The sequence below is a fragment of the Lonchura striata genome, chromosome 7 (assembly GCF_046129695.1).
Source record: "Lonchura striata isolate bLonStr1 chromosome 7, bLonStr1.mat, whole genome shotgun sequence".
Lineage (NCBI taxonomy): Eukaryota > Metazoa > Chordata > Aves > Passeriformes > Estrildidae > Lonchura > Lonchura striata.
This window is the reverse complement of record NC_134609.1, coordinates 19,284,024-19,311,406: the sequence shown is the minus strand read 5'-3', so window position 1 is coordinate 19,311,406 and position 27,383 is coordinate 19,284,024. Positions and strand designations below refer to the sequence as shown.

General features: G+C 42.5%; 1 protein-coding gene across 2 annotated transcripts in view; it reads right to left on the bottom strand.

Moving 5' to 3' along the window:
- Positions 1 to 27,383, bottom strand: part of ARMH3 (armadillo like helical domain containing 3) — a 123,273-nt gene that overhangs the window by 16,533 nt on the left and 79,357 nt on the right. For both annotated transcript variants that reach the window (XM_021536380.2, XM_021536381.3), the window contains exon 24: positions 17,246 to 17,324. In XM_021536380.2, the coding sequence (XP_021392055.1) occupies positions 17,246 to 17,324 (79 nt within the window). The remainder of the gene's footprint in view (positions 1 to 17,245; positions 17,325 to 27,383) is intronic.

Sequence of the window (27,383 nt, the reverse complement as noted above, 5' to 3'; positions counted from 1 at the left end):
ATCTCCAGAGCAGACATTTAGATCTGGAAGGGGAGATACACCAGAAATCGAATGAGGCCCCCTAAGCTTGCCTGTTTTTAGAAATTTTGTTGAGAAAGGCAGGCAGCATTAAGAAAGGCCAGGATGATGGCAGGAGCATAAAACCCTGAGATAGATAGATTTGCTATTTTGGAGTTACAGCCCATTTTGGAGTTGTGAACCCTTATCTCCAGCTGGTGGCATTTATGAAAACATTTCTCACTGCTAGGTATGTAAGAGCACTTGCAATTCTGCCAAGGCTTGAAATGAACTGCAGATAGCAATGGACTGGACCGTTAATTTTTTTATTTCCCCTTTGTGCTTACAATTAACTTAAGTGCTGAAATGTGATGGGCTATTCCAGGAGAAGCTTTTTATCTACCAGCTGCATTCTCACAGTGCAGTAAATCAACTGCTGTCACCAAAACATCACACAAGAGGACAAGAGCATCCTTATGCTCACTGTTATCATTCATGTTGCCTGTTCAGCCTAAGTGGCTAACCAGCATTCAACAAATGAATGCTGTGATTTGTGTGCAACCTTTGGTGCAATTCCCTATTTACAAAGACCTTGTCCTCCTGAACAATGAGGAAAAAAATAGTCAGCAGCAGCTCTTCAGCACCATTTAACTGACCACAGCAAGACCAGTAACCTTGGTCCCCAAAACAAGATAAAAGGCTTTTAAGTTGTGAACTGTTGCTCCAGCTGAACTGAGAAGCCAAGATGTATAAAGTTATTACAGAAATCAAAGACAGACAGAAGAACCTTAAAACTGGTAGCTGAAAATTTTAAGAAAAAGTTTGAAATAAAATCTTTCTAGGACCAGTAGTCAGAAAGCATCCTGGCAAATGCTGGAATTCAAATACACAGCTTTCAGCTGAGATTGCCTTGATGAAATGACAACAGGATACCTGATGTACACCAGAGGAAACTCATTCCCAGCAAAGAAATTCAAATCTGCCCAGAAGACAGTTAGCTCAGGAATAAGGCTATCTAGAGAATAGATTAAGGCAGGCCAACAAACCCCTTTCTGTTCAATCAAACCCAGACAGAAGTAAGCGCATTGCTCCAGTTCAAAGAAACCAAAACCTAATTGTGCCCAAGGAAAAAACAATGGTGAGGCTTATTCTGGTTATGGTCTAATCAAACACCTGCAGTCACATGAGGCTTCTGGAACTACATCACCTGGGCAGGTTCATAGAAATCAGTAGAGGATCCAAGAGAACTTGTGCCCTCTCACACAGCCACCATGGACTTCTTTGGGATATAATGATTGCAGACTAACATAGAAATAAAACCAAATCAAAACTCACCAGGACTCTGACTTGATGATCAAGACAAGTAAAAGGAAAACACAGATACTCCAAAAAGCTCTGGAGCTTGGCATGCATTTTCATTTTCTTTTTGATCTTTTACAGCAACTAGCAAGCCAATGGCCTTTATGAATGTATAGTCCTAGGTCTGATGCTTGCTGAGAAAAAGTGGATGCTAATCTAGCTTGTGGCTTTTTTCTTTTTTTTAATGATCAGAAATCTTTTTAAACTTGGTTTGCACAGCATGAATAAATTTAATTAAAGGAAGTAGCAAAACTAAATACCAATATGCCAAAAAACTGGCCACAAACCAAGTGGATGCTTGTATTTAAAGTAAGTCAAATCAATACAGGACATGCTAGAGAAAAGCAGCTAGGACTGGAGAAAGAAGGTATATGTTTGCAGGGGCAGACATTAGGAAGATCAGTTCCCTAGTTCCTACTCATTTCAGCAATTAGTGGAAGTGATAAAAGGCATTCATTCAGTGGTCTGAGGAGATGCAATGAAACCAAGAAAGAGGAAACACTATGTTCACCTGCCTAACCAACTACATGTGGAAAATTAACTCAAGTCTCTTCTCAGGGAAAATAAAAAATTTTGAATACGAGAAAGAAGTCTGGATAGCCAAGAGACCCATTGAGCAAACAGCTGTTTGATTATTTGCACTATTTTACAGTTCTTCAGTATGTTTTATGAACTAAGGGCACTGGAATCAATACACAAGATTTAAAACATGGGTTATCAGATTTACACATTGACAACAACGCAGCTTTTCTCCTTTATTTTTGTGTTCTCTCTAGTAATTTCTAATTCTCTATTTGTCTTTATGACTACTGTTGAGTCTTGAGCAACATTCCCAGGCTTATCACAGTGATTCCAGGAGTCCTTTCCTGCATAACAATATCTAGCAGACTTAAAACTACAGTTTAATGATTCTGAGAGACTTACAAATTCAGTCTGCAAAAATGACTTCTAAAGATAGAGCCCAAAATAAATAGATCTGTAGCTAACTGGTTAGCTACAAATAGCTAGAAAGACTGTAGTAGCAGTATGCTAAGGTAGCAAGCTAATAAGGAAAGGTGGGCAGTGCTTGGAAATTTGTGTGACTCAACCCATATAAAAGTTCTAGCTCTTAAGGCTTTTGCAAATCTGCAGTTGGAACAGACAGCTATAAGCTGCTGGATGATACTTACCCTACAGAAAATCCTGTAGTGAAAGGAAAACTTCAGCCGCAAAATGTCTGCTGTAAGGCAGCAGTACCAAAAGTGGTTTGAGTCAATCTAAGTGCAGGTCACCTAGCCTGCAATCCAGAGTCTGCAGTTCTTCCTTCAAAGGCATTCACTGCAGAAATAAGACATTCTACTGTGCAAGTCAGAAATCTCTCTGTTCTAAATACAAGTACAAAGGATGTTGGGGACCAGGCAGTACTGACATCAGGAGGGACTGAGAAGGTAAAGGGGGAGTAAAGATTACTAAAATACTGAGAATGCAGCTGTGCAAATCAGATTAAGAATTACAGCAGTTACGAAATTCCTATCAAGACAACGGGATCGAATCAAATCTGTCCCAACTAAGTGACTCCTCACAAACCCCAGGCACACTCTGGGATCTCAGCCTAATCTGCATTGCATAGTGGAGCAAAAGGAATGGACAGTGTGTGATGAGGGCAAAAATAAGGAAACCAAATAATTACTGATATGCTGAAGGAGTGAAGCTTGTTAGCATTTTAATTTGTTGAATTATTCCCTTTTGTGCTGTTGGAATGTGTCATTCTTCTGAAACTCCATCTGGGCAATGACCAGAACTGAAACAGAACGATACCATTAATGCTTGGAAGCATCCATAGCCAACACAGAAAACATTTTCTGCCTGCAAAACCAGAATTGCTTAAACTTGACTGCTAAGTTAATTTAAAAGGAACATTTAAACAGCTATTGGGACAAATGGAAATGCAGAGGCTACTATCCAAGATAATCACTAGCAAGGGCAGGCCTGACAGGATGCTGAACGATGTAGGCTGAGACACTTTTTGACTGAAATGGAGATGTGCTGGAAAGCTGGCCAGCAGACAGTCAGCAAGGTGAAGCTAAGTGGGAGCAGAGACTTGGGCGTGGACCACACACAAAAACCAGCTCAGATGTTTCTGAGAAATTAAACTGTCTGCTGCTTATTACTGTCCTTCTCAGGGAAAGACATCCATGTGCAATCTCTGGATTAAACACAGAGGCACCAAAGGCTGCTGACACTAATTTTTTTCCAGTCCTTTCTCCTTACACATGACAGAAACTATCAGAGCCCAAGATAATAGCTATGCCTCTGAACAAGTCCTGACATGGTTCAATGGCATCTTGCACTCAAAACATACTTGGAGAACAAAAAGGCCCTGTATGCCTTGGAACACAGTGTTTATCCCATAAACATTTCTTCCACTTATGTCCTTAAAATATCAGACCTACCATCCCTTCAGCACCAGCACTCTCACAATTCATATGCTCCCAGCAACAACCCCAAACACTAAAGGAGACAACTCTCTTCAGAATGAGTAGCTGAGAAAGACTGAAAAGAGGCATCTTACCTCTATGACAGCAATCTTTTATCTCCACAGACATTCAGATGCTGGAAGGACAGGAAGGACGTGACACAAAGGTGAGGTTTATTGCTGACAGGCCAGGTAAGATTACAGTGTTGGCTGTATACCCACCACTGACAATCACAGAAAAGGTGACTTGTGCTGGCACCTGTTCTCTCCAAAGGATGAGGAGAACAAAAGAACACAACCTATGCCTCCTTTCCAAAGCACCTTTAGCTGTTGACTCCTCAAGTTGAGCTGATCAGCAAGTTGAGCAGCAAGCTGGAGAAGTACTTGTCCACAATGCCTGCCCTCTGAATCAAGAGCACGAACCCTTTGCAGTCACAGCTCTAAACAGAACCTGCTGGCTATAGAGATGGCATATACTGAAGACTTAAGTAAAGACAATGCCACTGTCCTGGGGATATGAAGCTGATCACCAATGTTTCTGCTTTCTCTATATATTTCTCTTTTGCCATATTCCATGGATCAGTACACCTGCAGGAACTGTGATGGAAATATCATCTCCACTGTAATTTCTGCAGTGCTTGGAGGACACCATTGTTCTACAGCCTAAAAATCCCTGTGTGAGGATTTAATGCTCCCAAGTGCCTCTTGGACATTAAACATTTTGAAAACTATTAGCTCAGATGGGTTTTTGAATAAGGCTCAGGGAAGCCACTTCCTCAGTATTTCTTATGAGAAAAAGGTAGCTCTGACCTGGTAGAATCAAAATTATCGAGAAGGAAGAAGAGGAGGAGAAGGAGAAACAAAGTCCACACAGCCCACATTGCCTGTAAGCAAGGAAATGAGATTTGATTTACTCTGTGATCCTGAGGTGTATTCAATTTCAGCCTGAATTTCCACTGCATAAATTCAGCTTGGCTGAGCAATGTCCCTATTAGACACTGTCCAAAGCAACGTAAGATATGATCTTTGAAGCTGAAGGTTCAAAGCCTTGGTGAGGTGGGGATTTTTAGCATATTTTTGCATGAGCAACCCATAAACCCATATTTCCAGAAGTTTGAAGAAGACAATATAAAGAAAGCAATTAGATACAGTGCATACACAACTCCTTATTCTTGCCAATTAATCAGTTCATTTATTTAGTTCAGTGGTTTAATTTCCTCTTCCTACACCACAGAGAACAACTCTGGGTCTATTTTCTGTGAGTCAAAGGGATTAGAAGACAAGCTGAAGTCACTCACTAAAAGGACTTGAGGGCTTCAGTTCAGGGATTAATAACTCAGCAGCTTTTTCTCCAGATTTTAAAACCTTTAATTTGTACTGCATCAGCTGGTAGTTTTACTTGCACAACTATTTTTGTTTAAATGGGAACCAAACCCTGCTCTTCCTAAAATGCTGCTGCATTGCCTTCTTGATATTATTCTCACATCCAAATTTTTGACTATACGTAAAGAGGATTTCATGCTTGCTTAGCAAATTTCTTAAGAAACTGCACCTTATGCTAATACACAAGTTCAGGTTCTTCTTGGCTTTTCCTGAATAACCAGACATAACAACAATGAGCAGTCCCCTCAGGAATTCAACACTGCTAGAAGGCCTGGGTGGAAGCTTTGGACCAGGTCTCTCTGTGTCTTCAACTCAGTCTCACATTTCAAAGAAGCTCTACAAAATGTTTGCCTGCATTTGATCACATAGTAACACACTTCTAAGGATAAAGCAGAGGAATCCATTCTCACCCTCAGCTAACACAGAATAAATTGGTACCACACTTATCTTGCTATGAAAGCCAGTGGCAGAAGCTGAAGGGGGTCAAATTTTTAATTACCCTGTAGAGACTCTGATCTTACAGTTCTAAGTATCATTTGCTAAAGGGAGTTTCAGTGAAATAGTGCTATAATTTAACCCCAACACTTCTATCATCTTAGAATGTATGAATAAAACACAGAAGCAAATCTGCAGTTTGAAGAATTCAGGTACTTTAAAGGTCTGGGCTTTCTTGGAGCCTGAATAGGCCTGATGCAGCAAAGACTAAATTTCTTCCATATGCCTTTCTAAGGCCCAACTTGTGACTGTGCCTAGAGCTTTTATTTGGTGTATTTTCACAAACTGCAATAAGTAGAGCTGTTCACTTTGTTTACTGCTTCTAGACAACAACTGCCATCAACAATCAACTCAGAGGACAGCAAGGCAGGGCTGGCAGCAGCCACAGGATGCAGCGTAACAGCAAATGATGGCTGTGCATTAGGAAAGGTGCCATCATTTTTCCTTCTCAACTCTCTAAAACATGCAAAAGGCACTAATTAACAGGCTACCCAAGGCACACAAAGGCTACACAAAAAGATATCCCTAGTGTCCTCTTAAGGCCCAATTCTAAGATGACTACCAAGGCTTTAGGAACCATCTGAACTCTCCCAGTCAAAAGTCTCTAAATCTGATGCCAGAAAGAATTCAAACACCACAAGAACTGCAGAACTGCGAAAAGCAAAAAAGAAATAAAGTGACCTACTTTATATTCTGTTATCACATGTTGAAAGAGACCAAATCATAAAATGCCAGAAAGGCACATGTAAAGGAATCCTCTCAAATGTGTGCACTGTCAGCAGTGCAACAGCACTCAGCTACCCACAGAAAAAACAAGAGCAGGAAAAAACCTCCAGTCAAATACTGTGCCAGAACAATAGTTTGGTACCCAGAGAGAAGGGAACATATAGTAGGAGTTATAGAGAACACAAGAAGCCTGAGATGTGAAATGCTACTTGCCCTTATCCCAGCAGGCTTATCAGAGCCTCTGCCAGGCAGGGACACCGAGCATCCGGACAATCCGATCGCCTTTTCCAAGAGAAAGTGACGGGGACAGTTGTCTTAAATATTTTGTGGCTATTTCTCCAGCATCTGTTCTTGACTCAGTTACAAGTGGCAGGGCAGAAGAATGTGCAGCAGTCTGCAAACACCCAGGTACAACTGTGTAAGGTGACTGCAGAGGGTTAACAGCCCAGAGTCTGGATTAATCTTTTCAATAATAACACTGTTAAGAACTGGAAAGGGGCTTGGGAGAGTGTAGGCAGGTGATTTTCACCCTCCGTTCCCCAGGTTTCTACAGATGAACACCATAAAAATAAAAACCACTTACTCCCCAGATTTAACTTCACAGATTTTTGCATAATTATTTTCTAAAACGAAGATCAGGATCAAACCAACTGTTTTTTTTCCTTCAAGCATCTGAACGTGACCTTTTCCAAACTCATCACAGATAAAGGTCTCCATGACACCTAAGCTGAAGTCACTCTGAGTTACGATCTCATGTATGAAAAACATGGCAGCTTCAATCCTTATCTCACAACAGTTACCTGCATCTTCAAATCATGCCTCACTCAACTGAAGGGTTTCTGGGCGAAAATGAGGAACCAGGCTATGCCTTAAGCTAACAAGACCACACATTAACTAACTTCCTGAGCAATTAGGACAGGAGTGGTCACAGTCCAATTTCTTTATGCTAAAACATTTGGTATGACACTAACTGCCCAGCCCCAGTACCACTTATTCCGAATTCTGATGCATCAACACACTAAATAGCACTTCAGGACCCAAGCAGTCCAGGAATATTATCCCTCTGGGCACTTCTGAGGGTGGAAAGCTCAGCAAAATCTGCATGATGCGGAAAACTGTCATCAACCAGAGAAATTAAGGTTCAGATCATGTTAATATTCTACCCTGCAAAAAGTGTGTCACGCTCAGGTATCTGCAAAGAGGCTGAGATGAAGTATTACAGCAGATTTCTTTTTATTCTTCTGAGAAGGGGAGTTTAGCCCAGCAACAGACCTGAGTTTTCTTTCTATGCCTATAAAGTGACTTGTAGGTGGTACTGTAATTAAATAGGTCCATCTCTTAAAATAGAAAAGCACATCTTTACAGCTGAGGTGAGAACTAAGACTCTGTAGTGAGATGCTTCCATCAAGGCACTAGTTTTCAGGAGCATAAATGACAGGGTAGAAAATTCCCAGCAAAGCCGCCCAGATGCAAAAAATTAAAGCAGACAATCAAAGTCTAAGTGCCAGCATGCCTACCTCAGCTCTCTCATAAATCCACATTTCTGTTTTCATCAGTGGAAAGATTGTTCTTGTTCTAGTGTTTCAAGATGTTCAACAGAAAGAGCAGTCATTGCAGAACACAGCCTTAAGAACTCTACACTGCAGTTCACAGCTACCTTTCTTAAGGAATGAAAGGGATGAATCCACCTGCAGACACAGTCACATAAAGCTTCATCTAGAACCACGTTCTGTGTTGTAATCTGTTTATAAAATGACAGAGCTTTGTGGTGACAGAGATAGCCAATGTTTCCTGCAAGCTGGACACATGCCTGACTCTAGCAAACCACCACCATAACACAGCTGAGCAGAGGCTGGTACCTAGGTTTGGGGAGGGGTACATGTATTTCTAGTGCAGAAGAGAACTGGTAAAGGAGACTCAGTCATTAAGCAGCTAGCTAAGCACACTCTTTCTTTAAACTCTTGGAAAGAGAACTGCTGGTGGAATGAGACATCTCAGGGCTCTGCGTGACTTTCAGAGTCACATATGGATCGATTCGTTCTGGGTTTGGAGCATTATTTGCCACTGAACTAGGAGAACGCTGCAAAGCACAACACACTATTTAAGTGAAAAGAGTGGTGCCTTACTTGCAGGAAGAGCAATAGTTTGGTTTACAATATGCTGAAGAAATATAACCAGAAGGGAGTTGACAGCAGGGCCCAGATTCTCACAGCGTTCCCACAATTGTGTTACTTCCAGCTTTCCATTGTGTTAAACATGCTCATGGGGCTTCACAGCAGCTCCGTTTGCTCTCAAAAAAAGTATTGCAGACCTTCCTAAAGCCAAAGCACTCCAAGAAGAGTTAGCTAGCAACCTCATATCAGCTCCCTGACACTAAATCTCATTGTTGTAATGATGCCTTGTCTGTCCCTGCAAGCAACTGCCACTGTCTTGGAGACAGAGGTTCATTCATGCCATCACAAGTGGGAGAAGCACTCAAAAGAGCTTCTACAGCTTTCACATAGGACACAAAACCAGCATTTTCTGAGCAGTCAGGAAGCCACAGACTTCAACAGCATTCTCTGTGTGTTTTTACATCCAACTCAAAAAACAAATGCAGTCTGCCAAATTACAGCTGCTGAGGAAAATACACTTGGGAAACCACGATAGGGTTTGTGCACAAATAAGCCTTCAGCAGGACAGTTCATTAGCAGGATTCTACAAACAGTGACACTTAGTGGCAAAGTTTCCAGCTATGAGACTAAGGCATATGTCAGGAGTCACTGGAAACAACGTTATTATGTAACAGGCTGCACATTACACCTTCTCCAATTGTTGAGATTGTAACAGGAGATTTGTAACAGTAGATTTTCCATACTTATCCATCTTACTGCCAGAGGCCATCCTAACTAAGACCTGTTTTCACGGAAGAGAAAAACTCACTAGTTTAACATTGATACAACTGTGACACTCCAGTTAACATTGATACTAGTGATGCTTGCTGGGTCGCACCAGCTTATTCTAAAATAGTATGTACTGTCAGACAATGTTCTACAACAATTTACCAGTTCCTTGTCTGGGAGACCAGAATACATTTTTCTTAGAAATTCTTGCTGTGAAGCAGTTACTGGTGGAGAACATAAATCCACAGATTGGAAAATGTGAAAGAGGAACTCCTCCAAACAGGTGCTCAGGTGAAAGCAAACACAGGGCTTTGAATTAATCCTTCTGCAGGCCTACACCCCTGCCAGCTAAGAGGCAGATGCTGCTGCTCAAACAGCATGTGCTGCCAGCAATATTTAGCTCCCCAGGAGCTTATCTGTGCCTTAACTGAGCCATGGGGGAATCCTGGGGCCCTCTGACTAAGGCAGTGGTGTTGATTTATAGCCTCTGGCATTTGGCTGATGAACCACATTCCCCAGCTTCCATCCCTCCAGACACCCATTCCCCCAGCTTGCTGCCTTTTGAGTGGCACATCTTGGTTCCCTGAGCAATCCCACTGCCTGTCTCAGATCTCTATGAAGACAGGAAGAGTGACACTCATCAGGGGTGCCATCCTCTCCACTATTAAAAGGTTTGAGGACCCTACTGTGGATAATAGATTTCTATGTACTGTCTTAACATCCAAATGTCAAGTGTCAGAGAGCCAAAAAACCTAATCTTACAGCTGAGTGGATCTCTGTTCAGATGTAGCGCCATTTGGCTCAGCAGCATTTACTCTCCTGCTCTGGAAGGGGTGGAGACCACAAAGCTCCATTTGTTTCCCACTTTGAAATCAGAGCAATGACCCAATTTGTCACTTTTGGGAAACAGCTGCCACTCCAGCTAGAGGATCCAGAAAAGGAAGGCAGAAAAACATCATCTGTAACAGTAGGATACTACTAGAGGGAAGGAAGAGTACCAGTCTCTAAAGGCAGGAGTTTTACCTTAAAGAAGCTCCAGAATGAGCAGGGCTGGCAGTCACTGCAGTCAGTCCCCTTTTGTGAGAGGAAAATGTGACTCCAGGAGTGGTTGCTCACAGCCTCACTGCTGTCTGTAGCTGGCACAGCAGGCTGTAGTCTGCCTGCTTTCAGGACTCCCAAGCAGAGGGGCTACTGAGTGTAAGGAAGCTTAGGGTGGAGCTCAGGACTAGAGCAACAAATCATAGTGCTATAAATCCAGCTTTACAGAGGATGATCAAAGAAGTTTGCACGGTATCTATAGGCATTATGGCAAAAGCCAACACCTATTGTTCCTGTTTCACAAGGGATTAAAGAACCTTCTCAATCTGAAGTTTTACAAAATGCAAATTGAATTGTGCATTCACACAAGCCAGACGCTGACAGCTTCTGCTTTAATCACAGATGTGCAGAGTTGTAATTTAATCTTTATAAATGCAGACTGTTTTGATCATTCTGTTGCAATCCTCTGTGGAGCTTTCCCTGCCCTATACAGGCACTTAACAGTGATGGGAATCCCTAACACTGCTCCACACTTCCTCAGCAGCCTTCTCTGGCAGATCTCATGGTACTTCGAATGCTGCCTGGCTCCCCAAGGGCTCCCTACTGGCTTCCCTCATTCAGGAGGACACAGGGCTCAAGGTTTGCTCAAAGCAGCATAGTGACAGCAGGAAGAAGTTCAGACCCCACCCTGCAGCCCCTTCCTCTAGCAACCCACAGCCCCTTTTCTAGGTTTAGAAGCAACCAAAAGGAAGTATGTACAAAAGAAGCACATATAAAGCAAATCTGAGATATATTTTGTGAAACAAGCTCACTGGTAAAGAGGACAAGCACTGCAACTAGAGCAACATCAGCCTATCTCCGTAATGTGGACTGGGAGCTAATTACAAAGCTGAACCTATGGTTTGTGCTCAGCTGTGAATCAGGTTGGCCTCATAACTCACACCACTGAGTGTAGCTTCTGTAGCCCCAGCACAGAAACTTATCTCGCTCCAGGAGACTGCATTCAGTGGCAGCCAGCAGAGAGTAGCACCTCCCCAAGGCAGCTCTTCCAAGCTAAGTCCCCAGCATTCAGTGGTCACCTGTACTACTGCAGTCTTCAGGCCCTTATCAGTCCCTGCTGTAGTGCAAAGCCAGGTGAGGATGTGAAAACAGCCGTAAGAACTGAAGGCAAGCCTTGCTTTGAAGTTTAATGGACTTATTTTGTTACCAGTTTGTACCTCAGGGCAGCCCCCTTATCTGCCCAAGAGGGTAGCTCACAGAAGTGGTGGAAGCAAGACATGCCTCAGCATCTGCAGTGCACAAAGGGTGGAAGGACTTCTCTGCTCCAGGAGCAGCCAAGGTTTTTTGGGGTCACTGCCTCTGACGCCCAGAGTGGCTAGAAGTCCCACCAAGAGTAAGAGGCAGGATGCTGGGGCACCGTTTGTTGAGCCTGAAGGAAGGGAATGGAAGGGTTTCTCCCATTTCTTAGTGGAATAGAGCTGCATCTCTCCAGTAGCAGCTCTCAATTTTTTTGTTTTTAAAAATCAAAGTCCTTCTTTTGTCTTTCTAATGGCCTAGCACAGTTGTCTCCCCTCCTCCACTGACGCACAGTTTACTGCATTCTGCATGTTAATAAAAGGCACTACACAGTACAAAGTCACTGCTCCAAAGCTCACCTCCAGCTCCAAATCTCCTTGCTCCAAAGCTGATCAGACCTTGGAGCCCGTTCAGACCCATTCAGTCTGGCACACTGCATAAAGCAGTCTGAGATGTTAGTAAATAGCAGGGACATTTCTCTGATAAAACAAAAAACAACAAAAGCAGCAATAACAAACAAAAGGACAATAGCTAAACCAGAGAAACTCCCATCAGCTAAGCAAAACAGCAATTTGCCAATTCCAGAAGATTTTTTTATATAGATTCTTTCCAATTTCACCTGGTGCAGCTCTGCTCTATTTAAATGATAAAATCTATTTCAAGTCATTAGTCATGAGTAGGTGTCTGTAATGAGACCATGAAAGCCAACATCCCTGCCTCATTTGCAAAGACATGATGACTTTAAATTACGGTCTTGCCTTGGTGAGCCCTCCTTAGCTGGAGTTTCACGTTCCCACCACTGTGTGCAAACACTAGCAGCCTTGAGACCTTGTGCCCCAAAGCTCACTGCATTTCAGAAGTGAAGCACCATTATGCCAAGACCATTATAAAGTATTTCTCAAGTCCTCAGGACACTTTCTATTAATGTAAGAGATTAGTGGGATTTACTCTGGTAGTACCTAGCACTGACAGTACTCTACATTTAAAAATATCAAACGCAGGCAGACATTGACAAGAGGTTTTTAACACCACGGCCAGCAGTGCTAAAAAAAGACAAAGCATTTGGTATCTGCCAGTGGTTTTGCTACTAGTTATGGAAACCAGAACAAACTGAATAAACCCTGACATCAATGGCTTGGAATTAAAACATTTTAGGGCAACTAAAACCAACTACACCCTTTTGTGTCTTTCTATGCAAGTCACTTGTGGAACCTCCTTGAGCAGCAGTGCAGGTAACAGAAGGCCATTTGGATTGGGGTGGCAAGGAGAAGCATTCAGCAACTGAGATATGACCTCGGTGAAAGGGAAATGGTTTGTGAGATGGCCTGACTAAACTGGATTGCAGCTACTGGGAATGCTGGGTTAGTAGTTGGACTAGATGATCTTTAAGTTATTTTCCAACCTGAAACAATTCTATGATTCTACTTGAGATACAAAGGTACTACAGTGTGAAACAACCCAAGTATTACACTCATTTGTCACAATTTCAAAAGTGATACAGTTGTCCTGTTTTTCCATCACAATCTGTTCTGGCTCCCAGCACTTTCCATCTGCAATTACCAGACATAAAACAGGTGTTCACAGCAGTCTCTCACACTGAACTTTACCTCCATTTTGGAGATGACAATGTCCCCACTGTGGATGGGAAAAAGAGGGGCTTCTACTACAAAACCCACAGAAATATTCCTGACTAATGAGCTTTATCAGTCCTGTGTGTCTGACATCTCGATTTTAAGACCCTTAGAGAGGAAATTGTGGAGAGGAAAAATGCCAAAGAAAAAACAAGACCTCAGTGAGCAATTTTCTAACTGGCACAAGACTTGATTGGCATGCAAGGCACCATAACACATTCCTGCTCAGAGAAGACTCAACCCAAACTAATGGGTTCCCCTCACTTTAGCCTTTCTTGAAAGCTGTGTTACACTGCTACCAGGTAGAGAGCTGCCTTCTTACAAACAGCTGCTCTTTCACATCCAGAAAAGGGCAGATGTGAGACTCCACCTGGACCATTCATGCTGTGTTCTGATCCTTTCTGTTTGTCTGCATTTGCTCTTCTGGAACAATTCTTATGTTGCTGTTTCCTCACTGCCTTGACCCTGTTCTCTACAACTGCTTATGCTAGAAAATATTCTGGGACCTTCTCAGATCAGATACGGCACCGAGAAAATCTACTGCCTCCAACATATTAAATACAAGGCAGTCCAATCATCTGGAAAGTACAGATAAGCCTATGAATTCATTTCATAAAAGGCTATTTTGCCATTTGACTCAAGAATGTACCAAAACCTCTTTGAAGACATGGGAATAATCACTTGCATGGAAGAGCTAAAATTACATTGGCAGTTAATGGCCAACCCCATCTTTTTGACTGTGCAGCATATTTCAGTCCCTTAAAGGATGTGCAGGGAGGAACTAAATGTGTTGAGAGAGAGGATACCACAAAACAACAAATTAATATTGAAGTCAGGTTTAACAAATTAGCAAGTGAGGAAAGATGCCAATAACTAGCTAAGACATTCCCTGTTTCATGGTGAGGAACTACAGCAAGGTCAAAACAGCTAATGACTCGGAAGGATTCTGAGCTTGCCTTGGCAAGGAAATGCCTTGCAGAAGGCACTGAGGATCCCCTAGTGTTTGCAGACTGAAGTGGCTCATCTTTTGCTTGCCCCTGGGAATCTCCCACTCTTTGTTGGAGAGAATATGGGATGGAAAAGGTCTTTTCCCAGTATTTCTGATCAGAACATTGGATTAAGCCCTTAACATTGGACAAACCCCACAACAGTCAGCAAAGCAGTTCCATGAAGTCTTACAAATATACTTGCCTAGACCAGAAACCTGTATATTCAGACTATGGTTCCTGGAAGTCTCTAGGGCTGAGAACATATAGTGGCATTAACAGCCTATTCTTAAAACAATCCCACATTCATCATTTTCAAGTGCCTACAAATCCCCCCCAGCATGTAATATTGTTAAAATTAATGCTTGTAAATAAAAAAGGAGAAAGCCTTGAAATGACAGACTTATGATAGTAATAAATGGACATCAGTAATTAACAAGGTAATAAAGGCTTCAATAGGATTACGAAAAGAAGAAGATAGAGCAAAATCTCTTTCAGCTAATTACTTAGCTACATTTAAGGATATTTAAAATATAAAACTAACTAACTAAATAAATAATCTAACACATGAACAGGGTGTCAGAACTTAGCTTCAGGTGAAATTGAAACAAAGCAGAGCAGCATGAAATACCCCTTCAGACAAAGCTATGTCAAAGACACACCTGCCTGAGAAGCACAAGATTACCACAGAGGAGTGTAAGCAGCCATATGAGAATCTAGAGAAAGACTGGTGTCTGAGAACGAAATCTTCAACAAAAGGAAAGTGACCCTTAAAATTCTAAAAACAAATGCTCCCAGTAAAGAAACACCAGTCTTCTGAAACTACTGGAATAACTCAAAGGAGAAAATAACCAATCCCAAATGTAGTATCTGTGTGTGGACACACAAACTAAATGTCAGCATTAAATATTTCAGTGTGGTACACTTCAAAAGACAGGGCTATAAAGGATGGTGGAAAATGTATAGAAAATATTTAAGGAGAGCAGCAAAATGGGTAATTAAGTGAACACACAAGTTAAAACAAAGGTACAGCTGGAAGAAAAAACAAAAAAGGAAAGAGACTGCAGCAGCCAGAAGGCAAGCTTGATCCCTCCCCTTCCCACACACACGCTGAACAGCTCACACAATGAAAACAGCAAATTCTGCTAGCCCACAAGAGCCAGACCCTGGGCTTGATCTGGGCCAGCTACCAGTATGTCTCAAGTACTTACAGCTACTGACAGAGGGGAAACCACAGCCCAAACACACAGACCTGAGCTCACTGGCACAACTGAAAGTGGAGGCAACAAGTCTCCATCCCTCTCCTCCCTGTCAGTAAATTGCAGAGTGCTGAACAAACACCCTGGGACCACACACTCCCTCACCACAGTGACATCCCCCTTATTTCTCTGCAGTTCATCTCAGGCTATTATTGCTTTATTTTGTTTGATATTCTCCCTATGTTGAGAGAAAGCATGAAGGGAGAAAAGAAAAAAGAGAATCTGTCTGCCTTTCAACTTCCTAATCATCTTCCTCAAAATGCTTCATGCATCAGCACTGATTTCATTATCTGCCTGCTGCTAGGGATTTTATTTAAAGAATAACACACAAGGAAGAAAGGATTTAACCTGACCTCCCTGAACTGCTGAGGGATGAATACTACACAGGGCTGACAGTGAAAAGCTCATTTCCTTTCTCAGACTAACTCAAAGACTATGCAAAATTCCCCTCTATCCAAGCCTCCAGGTTTAAATTGGGCTATCAAAGGCTTTTCTTTTTTAGAGACCTGGGTTGATGCAATCAGTGTATCATCAATGAATGAGGATTGATAACACAAACCATCACAAAGCATAGCTATGGATACAGTGACTCTCAGAGGCAGAACAATAAAGAAAACTGAGTAAATTAAAACCAATGTTCTTCTATCCAACTATACCAAGAAGAGAATAAAAACCAGTAGGGGCCACCTTTTTTTCCCCCACTACATCAGTACAGCATTCATCCTAAGTCTTTTAGGTGTTACATATTACAGATGAAGTAGGTTAATAAATGAAAAGGTTACTGGGAAACATGGAAGGTAGAATCAAGAAATAGTAAAAATATCATGGATGGCAAGATAAATGAATTGCAGAGCAGGATACAGTCAGGATCTTCTAGCATGCTCAAGTATGGGATCTCATGCAGTGGGAGGGGCAACCCAAGGTGACTTAAAAGAAGTCTGTCCTGGACTGCATAAACAATTTCTTCTCCAGAAGGTCCAGAGTTGTTGATGCAGCTGTATCTGGGATGATTCCCCAAGCTCTCATTGGCAGCTCTGCATTTTGTCCACTACATGCTCCTGCAAAGTCATTTATCTCTCTAAGAGTGATTAATGTATAATTCTGATATTTTATTTTTGGAAATAGGCCATCTCTTCCATTCTTGAGACCACTCACAGTAGCCTATTTTCAAAAAACCACGTTTACAAATTTATGCAATACAAGCAGAACACAAAGATAGCAAACCAGGCCAAATTAAGGAAGGGAAACCTAACACAGTCACCCTCTTTATTAAAAACCTATGTTTTTTAAAATCTAACCCAACGGAATTCAATTACCCTAGAAAAATTTTAGCAGTTGCTGTCAGAGCTCTAGGTCCCCAATATCACCAAAAGAGAAACATCAAACTACACTCAACAGCTCTCTGATAACTAAGTTTGCTGCCAAAAACTTCCTGTCCAATTCTAAATACCAGCATCCTCAAAGTGTCCAAATACACTCGCTGACAATGCTGAATAGTTTTTTTGTTTGTACCCATCCTTCTACATCTGCGGGACCAAAATCTCTGCATGTGGAGGTAAAATTGGCTGAAGCAATTCTTGCTTTTTTTATTCTCACCCACAAATGAACAAGGAACACCAGAGTCCCACTTGCATCTCCTACTGCTGCCACATCATCATTCCCAGGGAGCACAAGGTCCTCCTGAACATGGATATCCCAGAGGTCAACATGAGCAAAGGCCACGGCATGCTTGGCTTACCTGATCCTCGGAGAGCTGTGATATGTGATTCACTGCAGCGTAAGACTCTATCTTCGGGTTGAAGTGATTGATGATGGCTCTGAAACAAAGGAGGGAAATTTTCAGAGGCCTCAGGAACAGCTTAGAGATGCAGCAGAAATTCCCTGCCAGTCTGAGTAGGTGCACATGGAGCCAGTCCTGCAAGAAATTCCTCCCTCACTACGAGGTAGTGCTTGCTGTGCTGAAGGCACACTCCCTCCTGAGGCCAATGCAGATCCTGACACAAGCTCCCTGGAAACTGCAAGCACAGGCACTGTCCTACACATGGGTGCAAACCTGGCCATCACTGCCCCAGCCTGCTCAGGATCTGCAGCCCCTCAGTGTCACCTGACAGTCTGTGAAACTTTGTCACCTGATATAACAAACCTGATGGTTTATTGCTTTGGATTTTCACTCTGTTTAAAATGTTGTAGCTGGCTGACTTGTAGTCATCCATCACTACAACCACTACATTTTTAATTCTTACCACAATGACTACAGTGCTCATCCCCAGTTTAGATCATTAGAGATAACTTATGTCACTGTCACAAACTCAGCAGCAAATACTGGTCACTCCTGCTCTTCTGGCTCATTTCTCCCATTAGGCTGCACCAATCTGCACTACTCCCTTTCCCTTCAAGGTGGATCTAGAAGCAGATGTGAGAAATCTAAAATTGAAAGTAAAATAACAACTGGGGAAAAAAACCCCAAACTGCAGCTGGAGCATTTCCTCAGCCTTCCTTCTGCTTGTCAGGTGCTGCTGCAAAGATAAATGGCAGGACAGAAAAGACTCCCTGGAAGAGAGTTTGCAACTGCTCTAGTTGGGATATTAGTCATGAGCCCCACTGCTGAGGTAAATATTCATCATGGGAATAGGCCATGTCAGTGCTTGGCACAGATGAGTTCTGACTGTGACTGGAGAGCACCTGCTCAACCAGATTACACTGCAGCAGCAGTCAGGGTTTCCACTCTCATATTCATCAGCATGAAAATTCACTCCAGCTCTCTCTGTTGTACTCTAATGGGTTCCCTCCTCCCCACTCCTTCCTCTGCAGAAGGACTTTCAGCTGCTTTCTCCAGACATCATCACACTAAGAGCTTGTGCCCTAGTCTAGGAATATGTGACACTCAGTGGTGACAGTCAGAGCAGGTAGATAAAAAGCTACCTAGAAGCATCCTTACTTCTTTAAATACATAGAGTGTGGAGAGAGGGAGTGGGGAAAAAACACAACCCAAAAAAACCTCCAACCCAAGCAGAATCTGCAATTCATGGACTCAAAGAATTGTTTCAGTTGTAGGGGGACCTTTACATCTCATCTAGCACAACTCCCCTGAAATGAGCAGACATATTTTCAATAAGATCATGTTGCTCAGAGCTCCATCCAACCTGACCTTGAATGTCTCCAGGGATGGGTCATCCACCCAGTTCCAATGCCTCACCACTCTCATTGTTTAAAACTTATTTCTTATGTATAATATGTATCAATTCTCCTAGTTAAAACCATTGTCCCTCATCCTGTTGCAACAAGCTCTGCTAAAACATTTTCCTCAGCTTTTTTGTAAGTCCCCTTGAAGTACTGAAAGGCCACAATAAGGTCTACCTACATCCTTCTCCAGTCCTCTCAGCATGTCTTCATGGAAGGGTTCATCCCTCTGAACACTTTCATGGCCTCCCCTGCACTGGCTCCACATGTCCACATCCTTCCTGTGCTGAGGACACTAGAGCTGGACACTGCATCCTAGGTTGGTCTCAGAGAGCAGAGCAGCAGGACAGAATCACCTCACTCACCCTCCTGGCTGTGCTACCTTCACTGCAACATTCCCAGGCACATCTCATCAACACCCCAGGCAGCACACGGGGTCAGTCAGTCCTGTGGGCTCCTACAGCACCCATACACACTTGGCTCAGGGGGACTTCTGCCTGCTCACCAACCTTGACACTTGCACCCAGAAAACAAATTCAGCAATGCCTCTACTAGGCTTTCCATAAACCCCTTCCCTCTGGAGAAGGACAAACACACAGGTGGAGACATGCCCAGACTCTTCCCATTTCAGTGTGACCAGAGTCACAATCACACTGTCCATTACCCAGCCTCTCCAACACTCTGGTTTCAAGCTGCACGCTTCATGCCTGGCTGGAGTCATATTATACTCCTACAGGACACACTGCAAATTATTGAAAGAAAATGGAACACAGACTTACAACAACTTAACTTCTGGCTTGACAGAAGGTTTGGCAGCTCAGAGGGGTTCAGTGGACTCACATGGTTCCAACATTTACAAGGGAACAGATTTAGCATTCATTTGTACCCACTGCTGTGAAGCACTTCAACATGGGCTGCCTGCTCACAAGTCCCTGCTTGGCTCCGAGCTAGTGGAGCGGCACCTGCAATCACAGCTGGGATTCACCCAGTGAAAGCAAAACCAGCAACCAGCTGCCACTGCAGTGAGAATCAACAGACATTAAGGAAGGAAAAGAATTCAGGTTTCCTTCCTCATTTCCCAAAAGGTGAACAGACAACTCCTCAGTGATTAGATGAAGTTCAGGTGTTTAATTGGTTTTAACTGTGCAGAATTCTTCCCCAACCTGACCAACTGCAGGTTTTCCTGAACCCATAGGCAGCCTGAGGCAGAGAAGCATGAAGAGCTTGGATTCAATCCTGGCTCTCTGTAGCCAGATTTGTACTGCCCAAGGTACCCACCAGGGCCAGGCTTTGCACATAGTGCAGCAGCTCCTTCTCACTCATCTGCTATGAGATTTCATTGCTATCCAGGCCAAAAAGCACCTTTCTGCATCAGCTACTCTCATACACCTCTGCTATTCTTCCATATCTCAAAATATATCTTTTCCCTGTGGCATGTTTTTAGCAACTGGACTCCTGGGATATTCACTGATTAACAGCTGGAATTCACTTTGCAAAGATGCCTCTTCAATTTGATCCTGGAGAAAATGGGAGACCAGAACTTTGAAACACAGCGTTATTGACAAAAGAACCAGTGGTTCTGCCACCATTAGTTCCCACACCAGCAAATAACAGCTGATCCTTGGCAGTGATTTATTTTTACACTGTCCTTGCCTCAATTACTGCCATACCAGCAATAGCTTTGAGGAGGGGGAAGGGAGCAGTTAAAGCACTTAAAAAAGATTTGTGATTATGTGTTCTACTGAGATCTTCATATTGATCATGGAGGGGAAAAAAAGAAAACCCTTTTGTTTGGTATTCATGAAGCATGAACATCTTCAACACATTTGTAAAGCAAGGAAATGGTGAAGTGTCAACTGAAAGACAAAATGCTGCAGCTCCCACACAACCTTCCACAGCACGTGCACTTCCATGTTTCCACACTGCCAAGTTCTGTGGTGGGGCTGGCTGCCATGTGTCATACAAATTTCACAGCACCTGTGGGCACAACTCTCCAGGGACTGAGATGTCACTTCAGTGACACTGCTTCCTCTGACAGATCCACAGTTCAGCACTGAACTGGCGACTGGAGACTGTCACTGGACAAAGGAAAGATACTGAATAAGCAGAAGGCTCAGGAATTAAATAACTGGTTCCCAGAGTCTTGTCTTGAGGTTAATGCTTAGTGCTCTAAGGCAGATCACAAGCCATCTCCACATTCTTTATTCCTCAATCTCCTGGGGAAGAAATGTTGATCTCCCAGTAAATACACAAGGCATACCAATAGTCTCCAAAAAATACACATCTCACATCACTTTTTCATGCAGCTCTTCAAGCTAACTACACACCATGTGCCAGAAACATGTAGAGACACATATGAATGAACCTGCATATTTCTCAGCATGAACAACCTAGGACACTGGAATTTATGTATGTTTGCATTTATTGTATATTTATTGCATTCTTTTAATTCTTCACAAAGAAGAGAATAATTGCAGGAAAAATCACCCTGATTTAGAAACCTCAAAGTACAGATGAATAATTTATTTGTACTAGCTATATCAATCATGTTATTAGACAGTAAAAGCAGGTCCCACAGTAACAGGTATTGTAACAATCCAGAGTGGTGGAAAACCTCTGAGAACAGGGAAAGCACTGAAAAGCTCATTGGCAACAGAATATGTAACAGTGCTGCTCCTGACTGAGCATCACAAAACAATTCAGTTTGAGATAAACCATGGATAGAAAAAACGCAGAAAGAATACTGAAGGAAGAAGTAGAGATAGGAAAAAGGAGATAGAAGGGCAGATAGGATCAAGATACACAGAGGTGAAAAACTGCAGAACAGAGAGGACCAGAAAAACAGCAAATCATCCCAGGGCAGTCTGTCCTCTGCAAACTGGAAAGCTCCAACTGATGGAAAGTTTCTACTTTGGCTATTCTTGAGGCTGCAGAAATTGGCCGGTCCTGAAGTGACTGTTACTTGCCCTTTCTCCCTCAGAAACACATATGCTGGAAGCTGAGAAGCAGAAGAATCTCCATGTGGGCCTTACTGTTTTTTTGTTCTTCAAATAGGGGCATGAAACTGTGGCTCTCACATAGAGCTCTGGTGAGAGAAGCTGTATTCCCCTACCCTCAATGTGTTCACTGCAACAGGACTTGCATCTGCAGTGGCTGCAGTAGCTCTCCAGACAGTAACATTTAAAAACTTAGGTTTATAGTGTTTAAAAAAAACTGCCTAGAGTTACTCCTTGATAAAGAGAAACAACCAGTGCTGCCCTGCAGAGATGCCTAGAGTAAGAGAACTTCTGAAGACACAAAGTCTGCTGACTGGAAAGAGCTCCTACAAAAACTTAATATGGCATGTGTGGAAAGAAAAGGTTTAATTAATTCCTGAATTTAATTTGCCACTAGTTGTAACATCAGGTGTGAGAAGTGAAACACGCCAGCAACACAAAGGTACTGGGCCCACAATTAACAGCATTTTCCAGCCCAGGTGACCTGCCATGGTAAGGAAGATACCTCACCCTCCTTAACCTCACAATGAGCTGGTCTGGGTCCAATGTGCAGGGAAAGCAAAATCACTGTGCTCAGGCAGGCAGCATTTCTTCAGCACGTTTTCTCTGACCTCCAGACTCTCCCCATCAACTTATTGCAGATGAGCTGTCTAATACCCACTCTTGCCTGACAGCAGCTACATTGCCAGAGTCCCATAAGACAACACTGTCCTCTTATCCTGAGCAACAAAGTAAAGCACTGTGGAGGTGCTGAAAGTAGGCTAAGGGAAGAACAGAAAGGCTTATTATAGAGATGGGAATGCTGAGCCATCATTTGCTGCATGAACCTGGCCTTTGCACCTACTTCACAGGTCCAGCACACAGTGCCTGACAAAGTGTTCTTGTGGATTCCCAAACATTTCTTGTACACTAAAAGCAACACCACAAGTTCACTTCTTCCTACATTGCGCTAGAGTGGAAGCGAAAAGCAGCAGCTCTTGGCTGGTATTCACCTCTTCACAGGAAATCAAGGGTGACTTTATACTCACTGCAGACATTCACCTTCTCATCTGCTCATGCCAGAACAGAGCACTGGGCAGCAGGGAATGCATCTCAGTCTTCACTGAGTAAAATTGAATGCACAGCAAAGGCAGCCAGCTCACTCACCCACTGCAATGACAGCTGGCACAATCTGAGATGGACAAACACTCCAGCACACACTAAGCTGCATCCATTATGAGGGCTAGGAATAGGCAAGCAGAAAAGGGCATAGTTGTCTTTCATCATACTCCACAAAACTGCTTTACTACAAAAAGGAAGCCTGAGATAAAGTAGTTGTTGTTCAGGAACAGGAATCATAATGTAACCAGTTTCTCTGTGATTTGCCACAGCAGTTCCCTCTGCCTCCCATACATCTCAGTTTCTCCTTTATGAAATGGAAATCAGAGCAATCACTTCCACCAAGTGTTTTAACCGAGGTGGTAAGACTCAGTGTTCTACTAATGTGGTATGCTGGAAACTGCACAAGTACAAGGCAGCAAATAAATTACACACAACACAGAGACCAAAACGAACACAAAGCCTCTCTCCTTTTCTCCCATACATGCCATCACAACCACGGCTGCTGAAGACTTATGAAAAGCTTCCAAGCCAATCTTCCTGCAGCAAGCTGTGTCTCAGCAAGTGCTGTTTGGGGCAAGGATCTTGCTGACATTGCTTTCATAGGCACTCCCAGAACTCCAGACAATAAAACCCCATCTGTTCCATGCCTGCAACAATTAGATTGAGTCACTCCATATGTACCCTACTTGGCAGGAGGTGAGAGGGTTTAGATTATTTTAACACACGTCCATGAAGCAGTGCTATGAAGTATACATACCTACATACCTAAGCTGTCTACAGCAATTAAAAGCAAGCAACCTCCCTGGAACTGTGCACCAAATTCTTCCTTCCGTTGTAGTTTAACTCCAGTTAAATTTCTTTTGCTCCTACAATTTAATGAGTACTGACAATAAGCTGAAAGTCCACAACTCACAGTGGGAGGCATCTTCCAGACACAATAATAAACTGCAGGGAAGAATACAAGACAAAAGGATATTTTAGTCAAAAGCATTTGCTTTACAGCTCACTGAAAATATCCAAGTCAGCACTGCAGCAATTTCAGAGGAGAAGCAACTGCTACACCTGTTCAATTCTGCTACCCTGAAAAATATTGATCACAATGACAGATTCCATGGCAGAGGGAGAGACATGGTCTATTTATGTAATAAGGAGGGGACAAAAGAGTGCAGACACAGCACCTGAGCTTCTCACATTTCTCAGCATGGTTCCACCAAGCTCCATTCTGCAAGGGCAGAAGCAGATGCGCTTTCTGATCCATAAGGCACCTACACAGTGCAGCTTGACACTTTGCTGTATGCTGGATACTGACCTGGTATCAGCACAGCTACAGGATATGCTGATTTTCTCTTTTTACCATCCATGTCTATAAATTTAGGTCAAGCAAATGAAATACCTCACTTAACTTCCATTTGTCTTCTTAACTAAGGAAATCCTCATGGGTGACCAGTTATCTCATCTTTTGGAACAGTTGCACAACCTTGCTTGAGACTACAATTTCAGGAATTGTAGTCCACTCATCAGTTTTCATGCAGCTAGTGCATCACTGGAAACTAATCTAAGAAGCATTTCTTTTCCCTTTTCTCAATAAGTAAGCATCAGAATTCTTAGGTATACATAACCAGTGGCACTGATAGTTTAAGTGGTATGAATGACAAAAAATATTACCTAGGTACAGGGAGTGAAAATATCTATTGAACCACAGGGCACCAGACTGATCTGCATTCCTGCTCATCTCCCAATCTGTAATTGACTGTTCTACAACAAAGCGACATTTCTCATCTCAAACATGTAATTTATGAGAGATCAAATGACATATTTTATAGCACATTTCACTACTACAAAACAGCTGGCTAGTAATGGTGAGAACGTGGCAAGAGTTTATGTTTACCAAAGTAAAGACATTAAAAAGCCAACCCTTCATTACACCTCAATTCCAGAGAGCAGCAGTTAATTATACTTGCTCACCTCTGACTACAAACAAAGCTGGAGCTGTGTGATGGATAGAGAAACTGCTCAGGCCACTAGCACTAAAACCTGCATCTCAGTCTAGCAAGTCCCAGGTGTGAGAGTCAGCCATGATTTATGTCAGCATACTGGATTTCAGGCACAATGTCTGTGCTTCTTACACATTTGTGTTACCAATTTTGAAGATTCATCTGACTTTTAAAATATGAAGTTCTTCTTTGAAAGTTCCTTAATACATACCTTTAAAAAGTACCTACTGCTTCCTGCCAGGCTGTGGTTCTGGCTTAATATCTGCATAGAGCCAAAACAAGCAATATTAATATGGAAGTAAATTTTTCAGAGCCTTAACAATCTTTTCTGCAGCACTTATTTCCCAGTTTTTTAATCTTCTATACATTCCTTTGTCCAAAGTTCTTCAGCTGCATTAAACAAGTAGAATCCACAGGCCAAACAGGCTGTGGTCTTTTAGTATCCAAGCATTCTGTGATGCAAATGGTGATAGTCTCTTACAGCTGGTTGGTGTAGAGCAGTGAAATGGGTTACAGAACACTGTTTTAACATCAAATACAGCCCTTCAGCTACACCAGCTTTTAACTCCCATGTACAAGGCAACCTGCTGTATAAAACAAACAGTAAGGTATGAAGGACCGATTCATCCAGAAAGTGAGAAAGAAAAGAAACCAAAAAAACCCAAAACAAAACAAGGGGAAAACAAAGCACACTTGGCAGTAGTTTACCATACATGTTTGCATGGCCACCTTCTCTGGTTAGGACCTGAAGTAAAGCATTATGGCAAATATTTATTCTCTGCAAGTGCTTTAAGAGGGTCAGTATCTAGCCACTTCTTCATAATTCAGGCTACAGGATGCCATCCAAGCCTCCTGAGACACAAGACACATTGCAAAATCTCAAACAGAATCTAAACCAGAAGTTTTTAAAATTCCTTTTAGTATCTTCATCAGTATTTAATCACAGGATGTTTAACTTTGAGGAAAGCTTGGATTACTGGATGCCACATCTAGCACAGAATACCGTATGGATGCACACACCAGCTTCCAAACACATCAAGCTAAGAGTGAGACTTAGAAAGTTTATAAGCCACCCCACTGGGACCTTTTAAAGCTCTCTGAGAAAGGCTCTGAGTAGGCTGCTAGTTTAATTAACTTAGTGAAAACTTGCCATCAACGCTGTATTATCTAGAGCGCACTGGAAACGACTCTTATTACCTCATTTTGTCAGGTGTGAGCCACAGGTATTCCATAAGGTCCTGAACACTGTTTGCAGGCTGTGGCAGCAAGACAAATCTCTCTCTTTAGGTCATGGAGCACAACCTTATTTTACTGACTCGGAGTAAAACCTGCGCCTGCAACAGAAGTCCCAGAGGGAAAGGAAGTCCCTGAAGCATCAGCATTTGTCTGTATTGAGTGAGTAAAGGGTTAGAATAATGCAACTGAGTCGTGAAGTAGTTGGATATTAAATTACAGAGAGAGGAGGGGAAGAAACACTGTCTAAGCAAGAAACAGCTACAGTCAAACCTACTTTGCAAAGGAAATTAAGATGAGTCCCACAATGGCATTTAATTAATTTAATTACACCAAGTGTCGCTATGGCTGTACCTGCACAGCCATGTAAATCAGGGTTCACAATATCAGCCTTTGAAACACTACCAACTACCATGCCAACCAAAACCCATTAGTTACAATCCAATCCTCTGAAAATACAAGATGCTGCAAACCTCACAATGTTTTTCTTGTCTGACAGGTGCAAATGAGAATCACATTTGTTGAAAAATGCCTAGTGGAATTCAGATTCTTCCAAAATCCAGGAGCAAGACTGGAGCATGGATTCTGTTGACACCTCCACACACATCCCAAGTGAATACAACATCCTCAATAAAGACATCACTACACATCACCTGGGACAAGGTGAGGTTGGTTTTCAATGCAAATGAAAGCTAGAATCAAACAACATCACAGCTGAATGAATGGTACTCTTTTTAGGATATTTATTTCATGTCTGAATGACTGGAGGACCTGTAGTTAAGATTCTGTTTTCCTGAGATAGGACACCTGGTTAATGGACCAGTGGAGAGCTTCTTATCTCCTTTGCTGTATTTCATGTATACTCATGTTCTTCCCCATTTATTTGCTTTAATCTGACCATCTCCCTGAAAGCCTAGCCCACCCCATCCCAACATCCACACATCTCAGAAATATCTACATTACTGAGATCTCTACTCTCACTAAGAGCTGATGATGAGAAGCAAGTGATTTATTGATGTTGATTAAGTTATCAACTGAGTTACTGGCAACAAGCAGGCTGTAAATCCATTGTACCTGCAGAGCAGAATGCCATAGATAAACTCACCCATGTCCACAGACTCCCCATTCAGGACCACAGGAGGATTGGGAGTCAACTCATCACAGCCCAGAGGACAAGGGGCAACTTTTTTTCAATCATCTGCCTCACCAAGGGTTTCCAGAATCACTTCAAGAGTGTTGGAGTTTTCTGGGTTTTGCTTTTACTTTATCCATCCTTACCCTGCAGTGGATTTCAGGCAGATGTTGACAAAACCCATTCAGCTGTATCGGCCATTGAAGTGTAAATCTTTGAGAAGAGACTTTCCCGTGTCAC